This window comes from Schistocerca nitens, chromosome 1 (genome assembly GCF_023898315.1).
Source record: "Schistocerca nitens isolate TAMUIC-IGC-003100 chromosome 1, iqSchNite1.1, whole genome shotgun sequence".
Taxonomy (NCBI): Eukaryota; Metazoa; Arthropoda; class Insecta; order Orthoptera; family Acrididae; genus Schistocerca; species Schistocerca nitens.
This window is the reverse complement of record NC_064614.1, coordinates 1,089,070,369-1,089,083,199: the sequence shown is the minus strand read 5'-3', so window position 1 is coordinate 1,089,083,199 and position 12,831 is coordinate 1,089,070,369. Positions and strand designations below refer to the sequence as shown.

General features: G+C 48.4%; 1 protein-coding gene across 1 annotated transcript in view; it reads right to left on the bottom strand.

Annotated features, from left to right (window-relative positions):
• Positions 1 to 3,308: 3,308 nt before the first annotated feature.
• LOC126230110 (uncharacterized) overlaps positions 3,309 to 12,831 on the bottom strand; it is a 121,009-nt gene continuing 111,486 nt past the window's right edge. The window contains exon 3 of the mRNA XM_049942384.1: positions 3,309 to 3,544. Coding sequence (XP_049798341.1) covers positions 3,309 to 3,544 — 236 coding nt within the window. The remainder of the gene's footprint in view (positions 3,545 to 12,831) is intronic.

The following is a 12,831-nucleotide window of genomic DNA, read 5'->3' as shown; positions in this document are numbered from 1 at the left end:
ATGCACCATACGGTGGCTTCCTGACTATGGAATCGTATGTAGATACGGGTGGTTGTGGTAGTTTAGCAAACGGAGCAACGACGTACTGGCAGAAGGTAATTAACAGCGACAAACACGTCTATTTGTCGTAAATTTCATTGCATTATGTCCACTGGCTGACATTCTACCACCTCCGATAATGATAGTGAGTTGGCTAAAACAGACACACGTTCCAGTGGACGTAAATTGATGTCTTTCGTGTCGCGATAGGAAAGATCCTTTCGAAAATTGCTTGACTTGCACACGCCAGTGACGGCGGCTGAGAGAAATTGACATGTCTTACAGTACTTTTAGTTCAAAGAATTCGCAAATTAGAATTTTTCACCTCCTCGCAATTCTTGCAAATTTGTTTGAATTTTAAATTGTCAACAAGCCGTTGTAAGTCCCCAGCAGAAATACTGAGCCACTCTGCCTCTACAGCTATCCATAATTGTGAACCTGTTGCCGGATTTTGTCCACGAACTGAACTCTCGATGATTTCCTATAAATGTTCGATGGGATTCAAATTGAGCGATGTGGGTGGCGAAATCATTCGTTTGAACTGCACAGAATGTTCTTCAAACAAATCTCGAACAGAAACTTCCTGGCAGATTAAAACTGTGTGCCCGACCGAGACTCGAACTCGGGACCTTTGCCTTTCGCGGGCAAGTGCTCTGCCAACTGAGCTACCGAAGCACGACTCACGCCCGGTCCTCACAGCTTTACTTCTGCCAGTATCTCGTCTCCTACCTTCCAAACTTTACAGAAGTTCTCCTGCACTTGCCCGCGAAAGGCAAAGGTCCCGAGTTCGAGTCTCGGTCGGGCACACAGTTTTAATCTGCCAGGAAGTTTCATATCAGCGCACACTCCGCTGCAGAGTGAAAATCTCATTCTGGGCAATCTCGAACAGTTGCGTCCCAGCGTCATGACATAGTAATTGGGAACATTAAGTCCATGATTGGCGAAAAATGGTCTACAAGTAGCAGAATTTAAGCATTTCCAGTTAATGGTCGGTTCAGTTGGACTAGAGGATCCAGTCCATTACTTGTAAACACAACCCACACTATTATAGAACCACTATCAGCTTGCACAGTGCCTAGTTGATATCTTGGGTCCATGGCTTCATGGGATCTGCACCACATTCGAACCGTATCACCAGGCCTTACCAGATTAAATTAGGACTCATCTGACTAGGACATGGTTTTCCCGTCGTCTACGGTCCAATGGAAATGTTCAAGAGCCCAGGAGAGGCGCTGCAGGACATGTCGTGCTGTTAGAGAAGGCACTCGGTTCGGTCGCATGCTGTCATAGTCCATTAACGCCAATTTTCGCAGCACGTCATAAGGGATATGTTCATCGTAATTAGCACATTGATTTCTGCGGTTATTACACGCAGTGTTGTTTGTCTGTTAACACCGACAGCTGTACGCAAACACCGCTGCTCTCGGTTGTTAAGTGAAGGCCGTCGGCCACTGCATTGTCCGTGGTGAGAGGAACTGCCAAACGATTGTGGTTATTCTCGGTACAGTATTTACACTGTGGATCTCTGAATACTGAATTCCGTAACGATTTACGAAATGGAATGTCCCATGTGTCTAACTGCTACTACCATTCCGTGTTCAAAGTTTGTTGATTTCCCTGGTACAGCCTCAATCATGTGAGGAACTTTTTCAGATGAATCAGCTAAGTACAAATGACAGCCCCGCAAATGCACTGCCCTTTTACACCTTGTGTACGGGAGCGATAGTAGCGCCATCTACATACCTGGTGACCAAAAAGTCAGTATAAATCTGAAAACTGAATAAATCACGGAATAATGTAGATAGAAAGGTACAAATTGACACACATGCTTGGAATGACATGGGGTTTTATTAGAACTAAAAAAATAGAAACGGTCAAAAAATGTCCGACAGATGGTGCTTCATCTGATCAGAATAGCAATAATTAGCATAAGAAAGTAAGACAAAGCAAAGATGATGTTTTTTACAGGAAATGTTCAATATGTCCACCATCATTTCTTAACAATAGCTGAAGTCGAGGAATAATGTTGTGAACAGCACTGTAAAGCATGTCCGGATTTATGGTGAGGCATTGGCGTCGAATGTCTTTCAGCATCCCTAGAGATGTCGGTCGAACACGATACACTTGCGACTTCAGGTAACCCCAAAGCTAATAATCGCACGGACTGAGGTCTGGGGACCTGGGAGGCCAAGCATGACGAAAGTGGCGGCTGAGCACACGATCATCACCAAACGATGCGCTCAAGAGATCTTTCACGCGTCTAGCAATACTTTTTTTTTCTTTTGGATTCTAATAAAACCCTATGTCATTCCAAGCATGTGTGTCAATTTTTACCTCCCTATCTACAGTATTCCGTGGTCTATTAACTTTTCAAATTTATACTGACTTTTTGATTACCTGGTATGTGCATAGCGCTATCCCATTACTTCTGACCCCTCAGTTTATGTTACCATGCATTTCATGAACAAAAGGGACATTTAAAGGTGCTTGTGTGATAGGGGTGATTAGGAGAAAAATAATGATGTGCATGTCGTTCGTATTGTAATGTACGGCTGTGATCACTACTAACTGTGGCTCTTGAAAAATAGTAACTTACTTCTCAATAGCCTGGTCTGTGACAGCAGAGACACCCATACCTACACAGAAATTGCGTGCATCGATGCCACAATACGGGATAACAGATAGAATATTAGTACGAAACGTTGTCGTACGCTACAATTTGGCAAACAATAACCGTTTGTTACGGGAATTGCTCCAAGTGTGACTTATACTTCAATATCTGAACTCCAACGAACGACCCATCATCTGGTAAATCAACGGATATCGGTTCCACTTACTGAAAACGGCAGAGACGATAACTGCAATAGGAGAAAAAAAGAGTGGCTGGGACTTCACATCGTACTGTAACTTAATTTTTGAATCACATCAGCCGCACTCGCTACAGTGGGGTAGCCGGACTGCCATTAACAAGTCGCAACGGGGCCAGGCAGGCTGAGAGAGCTAATTTTTTGAGGGAGCAAAAACGAGAAGGCAGGGGGGAAAGAAATGAGTATCGGGAGGGGAGGGACATTCCACTCATATTTACAGCACGAGAGCAGTTATACCGGGACCAATATGTTATTTATGCCAGTTAGGGATTGCAGAGAGTTTTTTAAAACGGGGGAATGAGCACAGCGGCAGCGACGCTGGAAGAGCTGCTGCTAGTGGGGGTGGGTGGGGGCGGTAGTGGTGGCTATTGGCTGGCGCTGGGGGTGTCGGCGGCGGTGCTATTATCGCGGGGGTGGAGGCGGGGGCGCGGGGTGACAGTCGGTAATGAGGAAATATCGGCGACCGGCGCAGACGGGGGACACGCCACACCGCGCCGACCAGCGCACGGAATTACTCCTCATTACGACAGGTGGACGCGGCCCGCAGCTGCCCCTCCACACAGGCACACGCACTGACACGCGCTCACCGACGGGCGTGGCACGCTGCTCAATGGCCCAATAAAAGCGCGCCGCCGCCGCTAAAATATGGCTCATAGTTTAATTGCGATCGTAAACCAATAAAGTGCGAGTGCGCAGTTCGATTTTATTTGTAGCTAACGGGCGGCCGCGGCTGCGGTGGTTGCGTTGCGCGACTGCGGGTTTGGCAGCGCCGGCCATCGACTGTGATTCGAACGCCGTGCAGTTTCGGCTGTGACAACGCAACACGTTTCGCAGTCGGGAGCGAGATTGCGCACGCAGCGCGCTCGGCGTAATGTTCGCTGCGTACAGACGCGTTGTCACGAGGACGTAGCTTCCACACTCGGCGAGCAGTCTCTCCGCCAGTTAAATAATACGTTCTGGACAACGACCCTTCTCTTTTTTCTCGAAAGGGGCGGTCCGGTATCGATCTTCGTGTTTGTACGGCCTATTTCATTATCCATAAAAGTTCAGGGAATGCAGCCGAAGCCCTTTTAAGCACGCTTGTAATATCTGCACTGCGAAACGCCCCAGTTCTCCCCATCTCCGCAACAATTTTACCTGCTCAATACACGAACTCTGCAACTTGTCTAAAACCGCCCTCTCCGGCCAATACCCGAACCCTGCAACTAAACTCTGTTCATCATAGGAATAAACCTGATGTAAAGAAACACAGATTGGGCAGAAGCCGTAGTACGCGTACGGTGTTGTTGTTACCCTCTTGGAAGTAGGTTCTACTTATATATCTTCTTCTTCTCTTTTTCCACGTGATCAGCCCAAGTGGACCGCACGCTGCTACAAGTTTCTTCCTCCATTGTTTTCCGTCCACATCTATTAATGCTTAGTTTAAATCTTCATGGAGGCCATCCCTCAAACGCTTCTGGGATCTCTTTCCTGTAAGTGTGAAATCCAGGAGCTTTCGACGCCATCTGTGATCTTCCATTCGGGCCACATGGGCGCCCCACTGCATTCGTTTGTCTTTGACAGTTCCTGCTATGTTGGGCTGCTGGTATAGTTCCTCAAGCTCTTGGTTGTGTCTGATCCTCCATTCCACTGTGTCTGCATCCAGAACCAGACCGAAGATCTTTCGAAGCAATTTCCTCTCATAACCGAGGAGCTTATTGAAGTCCTGTTTCCGGATACTCCATGTCTCACAGCCATATACACTATTGGCCATTAAAATTGCTACACCACGAAGATGACGTGCTACAGACGCGAAATTTAACCGACCGGAAGAAGATGCTGTAATATGCAAATGATTAGCTTTTCAGAGCATTCACGGAAGGCTGGCGCCGGTGGCGACACCTACAACGTGCTGACATGAGGAAAGTTTCCAACCGATTTCTCATACACAAACAGCAGCTGACCGGCGTTGCCTGGCGAAACGTTGCTGTGATACCTCGTGTAAGGAGGAGAAATGCGTACCATAATGTTTCCGGCTTTGATAAAGGTCGGATTGTAGCCTATCGCGATTGCGGTTTATCGTATCGCGACATTGCTGCTCGCGTTGGTCGAGATCCAATGACTGTTAGCAGAATAAGGAATCAGTGGGTTCAGGAGGGTAATACGGAACGCAGTGCTGGATCCAACGGCCTCGTATCACCAGCAGTAGAGATGACAGGCGTCTTATCCGCATGGCTGTAACGGATCGTGCAGCCACGTCTCGATCCCTTAGTCAACACATGGGGACGTTTGCAAGACAACAACCATCTGCACCAACAGTTCGACGACGTTTGCAGCAACATGGACTGTCAGCTCGGAGACCATGGCTGCGGTTACCCTTGACGCTGCATCACAGACAGGAGCGTCTGCGATGGTGTACTCAACGACGAGCCTGGGTGCACGAATGGCAAAACGAATCCAGGTCCTGTTTATAGCATCATGATGGTCGCATCCGTAATTGGCGACATCGTGGTGAACGGGCCTATCTGCGTACAGAAAATGTTCTACTGCTGCCCTGGCCAGCACATTCTCCAGATCTCTCACCAACTAAAACGTCTGGTCAATGTTGGCCGAGCAAGTGGCACGCACAATACGGCAGTCACTACTCTTGATCAACTGTGGTATCGTGTTGCAGCTGCATGGGCAGCTGTACCTGTACACGCTATCCAAGCTCTGTTTGACTCAAAGCCCAGGCGTATCAAGGCCGTTATTACGGCCAGAGGTGGTTGTTCTTGGTACTGATTTCTCAGGATCTTTGCACCCAAATTGCATGAAAATGTAATCATATGTCAGTTCCAGTATAATATATTTGTCCAATGAATACCCGTTTATCATCTGCATTTATTCTTGGTGTAGCAATTTTAATGGTCAGTTGTGTACAAGCGTGTTTGAAAGGGCTTCGGCTGCATTCCCTGAACTTTTATGGATAATGAAATAGGCCGTACAAACACGAAGATCGATGATTGGGCAGAAGCCGTAGTACACGACGTACAGTGGTGTTGCTACGCTCTTGGAAGTAGGTTCTACTTATGTATCTTCTTCTTCTCTTCTTCTACGTGATCAGCCCCAGTGGACCGCACGCTGCTACAGGTTTCCTCCTCCATTGTGTTCCGTCGACATCTATTTATGCTTGGTTTAAATCTTGATGGAGGCCATCCCTCCAACGCTTCTTGGATCTCCCTGGGGGTCTCTTCCTTGTAGGTGTGAAATCCAGGAGCTTCCGAGGCCATCTGTGATCTTCGATCTGCCCCACTGCATTTGTTTGGCTTTGACAGTTCCTGCTCTGCTGGGCTGCTGGTATAGTTCCTCAAGCACTTGGTTGTGACTGATCCTCCATTCCTCTGAGTCTGCATCCAGAACCGGACCGAAGATCCTCCCAAGCATTTTTCTCTAAAAAACGAGGAGCTTATGGAAGTTCTGTTTCCGGATACTCCATGTCCCACAGCTATATAGAACAACAGGCTGGATCAGTGTTTTGTATAGTCGAATCCCGAACAGTCTGGAGAGATATCTGGACCGGAGCAGTTGTGCTAGGCCGTGGTAAGATCGGTTTCCTGCCTGTATTCTGGCATTGATCTCTGCTTCGCACGACGAATTCTCAGTGAAAAGTGCCCCTAGGTTTTTAAATTCGTGCACTCTCTTGTAGGACTGGTCTCCCACCTGCAGTGATCGGAGATTTGAGATTACCACGCGTCGTAACGACGTAGTCTGTCTTTGCTTCGTTTATGTTTAGCCCAAATTTGCTGGCAGCCTCCTTTAGTGCTTTGGTCATTTGCTCCAACTCCTCTTCGTACCTAGAGAGTAAACAGATGTCGTCTGCATACGCTAAGTACACCAGTCTCTTTCCTTCGATTTCAATACCTTCGTTCTCTTGGATGGCCTCAACTACGATCTTCTCGAGGGCAACGTTGAACAGGATAGGGGACAAACCATCTCCTTACCTGAGTCCTGTCACAACTCCAAATTCCTCAGTTACGCGATTTCCCATCTTCACCTTTGCTCGTGTTGTGCCCAGTCAGATCTTTCTCAGATTGATGAGTTTCTCTGCCATCCCAAAATCCCTTAAATACACTCCTGGAAATTGAAATAAGAACACCGTGAATTCATTGTCCCAGGAAGGGGAAACTTTATTGACACATTCCTGGGGTCAGATACATCATGATCACACTGACAGAACCACAGGCACATAGACACAGGCAACAGAGCATGCACAATGTCGGCACTAGTACAGTGTATATCCACCTTTCGCAGCAATGCAGGCTGCTATTCTCCCATGGAGACGATCGTAGAGATGCTGGATGTAGTCCTGTGGAACGGCTTGCCATGCCATTTCCACCTGGCGCCTCAGTTGGACCAGCGTTCGTGCTGGACGTGCAGACCGCGTGAGACGACGCTTCATCCAGTCCCAAACATGCTCAATGGGGGACAGATCCGGAGATCGTGCTGGCCAGGGTAGTTGACTTACACCTTCTAGAGCACGTTGGGTGGCACGGGATATATGCGGACGTGCATTGTCCTGTTGGAACAGCAAGTTCCCTTGCCGGTCTAGGAATGGTAGAACGATGGGTTCGATGACGGTTTGGACGTACCGTGCACTATTCAGTGTCCCCTCGACGATCACCAGTGGTGTACGGCCAGTGTAGGAGATCGCTCCCCACACCATGATGCCGGGTGTTGGCCCTGTGTGCCTCGGTCGTATGCAGTCCTGATTGTGGCGCTCACCTGCACGGCGCCAAACACGCATACGACCATCATTGGCACCAAGGCAGAAGCGACTCTCATCGCTGAAGACGACACGTCTCCATTCGTCCCTCCATTCACGCCTGTCGCGACACCACTGGAGGCGGGCTGCACGATGTTGGGGCGTGAGCGGAAGACGGCCTAACGGTGTGCGGGACCGTAGCCCAGGTTCATGGAGACGGTTGCGAATGGTCCTCGCCGATACCCCAGGAGCAACAGTGTCCCTAATTTGCTGGGAAGTGGCGGTGCGGTCCCCTACGGCACTGCGTAGGATCCTACGGTCTTGGCGTGCATCCGTGGGTCGCTGCGGTCCGGTCCCAGGTCGACGGGCACGTGCACCTTCCGCCGACCACTGGCGACAACATCGATGTACTGTGGAGACCTCACGCCCCACGTGTTGAGCAATTCGGCGGTACGTCCACCCGGCCTCCCGCATGCCCACTATACGCCCTCGCTCAAAGTCCGTCAACTGCACATACGGTTCACGTCCACGCTGTCGCGGCATGCTACCAGTGTTAAAGACTGCGATGGAGCTCCGTATGCCACGGCAAACTGGCTGACATTGACGGCGGCGGTGCACAAATGCTGCGCAGCTAGCGCCATTCGACGGCCAACACCGCGGTTCCTGGTGTGTCCGCTGTGCCGTGCGTGTGATCATTGCTTGTACAGCCCTCTCGCAGTGTCCGGAGCAAGTATGGTGGGTCTGACACACCGGTGTCAATGTGTTCTTTTTTCCATTTCCAGGAGTGTATATTACTTAAGCAGGATTTTAATATGACTAGACAGGAATGGTTTCTAGTTGACTGCTTGCCAAAAAATGTATAAGGCAGTTACCTGAGACGTGATAGTACATTAAAATATTTACCCTCATGTTGTAGGGAAGAAGCCAGACATTGCAGATGTTATTTAAACTGGTACCACATTGACTTAATTGCCAGCTGAACTTGCCTATTAGCTGAGAATAAAACACTGACGACTGAAATGTGGCATACTGCGATCTGAACGCCACAAACACAGCACACCGTTGGCTCCTCTCGCTGGAGCAAGAAGCTATGCGTCACAGGTCTGCACTCTGTTCACAGGCGAGCGCGGAGTAACTTCAGACCTAACGGAGGAAAGTGTGGACAAACTCTGGCTGTTGATGATGTAATTTGATGACCTGGCCGACAACATTAATATTAACCTCAGAACTTTCACAGTAATGCAATTTTCTGTAAAGAAGCACAGTATAAAATAACTGACACAATTTTCAGTGAGACTTTGATAGATTTCAAAGTGGTACTTGGCACAATTTTCAGTGAGACTTTAATAGATTTCAAAGTGGTACTAGGATTCGCAACTCGCTTTAGATGTCCAGACATGTAAAACTGTGCCCTTCACAATATGAAGAACTTAGAATGCAATATCTAAACGTCCCCGAGTCACAAATGAAATTAGTAAGCTCATGCAAATACCTGGGAGTAACAACTTGTGTTGGTACGAAGTGGAGTGATCACAGAAGATCAGTCGTAGGTTGACAAGAATGTTAAACTAGGGCAAAAAAAAAAAAAAAAACATGGGCGGAATACAAGCAACAGAGACGTACGTTCTACGGGGGAACTAGGGTAAGACGAAAAGGGACAGGGTGAAGAATAAACACGAAACACACTACGGATCAAGCCCCTACAAGAAACCTTGGAGATTAATAGGCTAAACTAGCATGGCCACATTAAAGGAATGGGATCAGAAAGACTTGCTTCAGGAGCCCTAGAATAGGCAGAATCTGGACAAAGATTAACTGGAAGACCGCAAACAAGATGGAGCGTCCGGGTGAAGCATGATCTGAACCGAAACGACGGCAATGGGAGGAAATGCTAAATGTGCGAGAGAAAAGAAGCTTGGAAGAAGAGGCTGTGCAAACGATCTTCATAAACAGAAACGTTTCAAGAAGAAGAAGAAGAAGAAGATTTCACCGAGAAAAAGTTGGAGGAGGAGGAGGAGATTAGTGTTTAACGTCCCGTCGACAACAAGGTCATTAGAGACGGAGCGCAAGCTCGGGGGAGGGAAGGATGGGGAAGGAAATCGGCCGTGCCCTTTCAAAGGAACCATCCCGGCATTTGCCTGAAGCGATTTAGGGAAATCACGGAAAACCTAAATCAGGATGGCCGGAGACGGGATTGAACCGTCGTCCTCCCGAATGCGAGTCCAGTGTGCTAACCACTGCGCCACCTCGCTCGGTGAGAAAAAGTTCCGATACGGTTTGAAAGTATTGGTAAAGTTTGTTTGAAGTTGCTAAGTTCTCTCATTCTCACATACTGGATGAATATAGTCTGGGTAATTTTCACGCCTTCAGTACGCTACTTCAAGACACACTATTTGTTTCTCTAATACGTGACTTATTGTTTTAAGTCTTTAACCTAAAACTATGCCTCTTAATGAGCAGATTATGACAGCATTTCAAATTTTTCAAGTCGCTCAATAATTACCTGAAATAGTGTTTCATCTGGAAACCTTTAGGTAGGGAACTTTTAACTGCAACTGACTGACGGTTTTTATCCGTTTAGTGATATAGATCGCGCTTACAGAGGCATTCACGCAGTCATTATAATCGCGCTCCATACGCGAGTGGGATGGAAAGAAACCCTAACAATTGGTACTTCACAGTGGTTTGCAGAGTATAGCTGCAGATGTATACTTCATCGATGCGGGCAAAAGTATTTGTTGCCGAGCGTTTCTCTAGAATCCAAAATGATATTCCCCCAAGGTCTGCTTCTACCGGTCACCTTATTCTTGACACGGACCAATGAAACAGATTCGTTACCTCTCGGTCAGAAAAATGCCGCTCTGCCAGGCGACTGTCCCCTCAGAAGTTATGATTCTCCGCAGCGGGCGACGTCAGGGGGATTCCCCGCGAAGGGACGAGTACAGATAAGGCCGTTAATCTCGACAGCGGGGGTTCCCCGGGCCTGGAGGAGCCCAAGACTGCAGCACAACGCCGGCCAGCGACCGGGCGCGCCGAAGTTGGCCCGACGACGCCATTAGGAATCGGTTTCTGCCCTAATAAGTTCCGGAAGTAAGAAACGAGGGAGTCGGCTGGTTCACTGTCTGTCTGGCTGGTCGGCTGGCTGTGTACCCAAGCCGCGCGCGGCCAAGTTGGGCGCGCACCGATCGGAATGCCTGCCACTTCACATCACCCATTCTAATTTCCTTCCATCCGCCAGCTATGAGCATTTGAATTACAAATTTCGCTGTCATTGCCGTTCTAGCCGGAACCTCTGGAAGTATTAAGTTTCGACAGCGTGATTACCATACACATGAAGCTTCCTCTAAATTATTCAGAGATACGCGCGCCGGCTCGTCAGCTGCGCTCTCGTTCGATATCGCGCCGGCGGTCGCGGCCACTGCCCTCTGGAAAATTTTCAATGACCGCTGGAAAAAAATGTAATAAGAACACCAAGATTCCTTCACCGGCCGCAACACATCTACACCTACATAATACACATCTATACTCCACAAGCCGTCTTACAGTGTGTGGCGGAAGATACTTTGTGATCAGTGTCACCGCCCCTCTTTTTCGGTGTCGTATGCTTCCCGGAAAGAACGACTACCGGTGAACTTCCGTGTGGGCTCTAATCTCTCCAAATTTATCGTAGTGGTCTTTCCGCGAGATATACGTAACAGGATGTAATATAAATCTAAAGTCCGCCCGAAAAGGCCTCGAAGGCTCAACGGTAGCGACCGGCCGCCGTGTCATTCTCAGGCCACAGGCATCACTGGATGCTGATGTGGAGGGCGATGTGGTGAGCACACCGATCTCCCTGCCGTATGTCAGTTTGAGGGACCGAAGCCGCTACTTCTTAGTCAAGTAGCTCCTCGCTTTTCTTCACAAGGGCTGAGTGCAGCCAGCTTGCGAATAGCGCAGGCAGACCGCGCGGTCATCCATCCAAGTGGTAGCCCAGCCCTACAACGCTTAACTTCAGTGATCTGGCGGGATCCGGTGTAGCCACTGCAGCAAGGCCGCTGGCAACAGAATGTAATATACTGGTACGCTTTCGGAACGTGAACAGTAGACCGTACAGTGATGCAGAATGCCTCTTATGCAGCTTCTGCAACTGGAGTTGGCCAAGCATTTCGCGAACACTTTCTTGCTTACTAAACGAACCTGTAACGAAACGTGCTGCTCTTCTTTGGATCACGTCTACTTCCCCTATCAGTCCTATCCCATGTGGACTGACGACAAGTATTGGTCGAACTGGTGTTTCGTAAGCTGCTCCCTTTATTGGACTACATCGCCTGAGTATGTTTCCAATGTATATCGCTCTGGCATCTGTCTTACTCGCGATTAATTTTAAGTTGCCGGCCGTTTTAAATCGCTCCGTACGCATACTCCTTGAGATTTTACAGAGGTAACTGCTTCCGGTGATTGTTCTGCAATTGTGCAATCATACAACAAACAGTCTTTCTGTAGTCGTGTTCGCAGTGCGTTACATTTTCCTATGTTGAGGGTCAATTCCCATTTCCTGCGCACAGGTCTTCGCATTTCGCTACAGTTCTCTAGCGTCGCGACTTCTGTGTATACAACAGCATCATTCACGAAAAGCCTCGTTGAACTTCGGACGTTACCCACTAAGTCATTTATTTATAGTGTGAGAAGTATTGGCCCAATAACTCTCCCCTGCAGTACGCCCGAAGTTACTCTTACGTCTCAAGACGATAGTGGTGCGCCACATTAGTTAAACGCTAAAATCCAGCAGACCACCAAAGCGACGACCTGGATCGTTTGATAATATCCTGTAGCGCCGACCCCCGAATCTCCATTGACGATGGGAACAAACAGTGCCAACACGCGTTCAACCCGCTCTGAGTGACAACAGCCTAAGTCGTAGACAAGGCAGGTGGCAGAATGGAACACTGTGACAATGCAGTAAGTCTACAAAGGAGATTTCTTACAAATCACTTGTGCATCCCATCGTAGAATATTGCTCAAATGATGATAACTGCGTGAGGTTCAGCAATTTTCGTATCTTTAATACCCTTCAGTTATCGAACAGAAGGCCAACAGCCTTGCGACAATGGTAACACCGGTTCCTGTCAGATCATCGAAATTACGCGCTGTCGGGCTTGGCTAGCACTTGGATGGGTGACCGTTCGGTCTGCTGAGACCTACTGACCACTTGACTGAGACGTA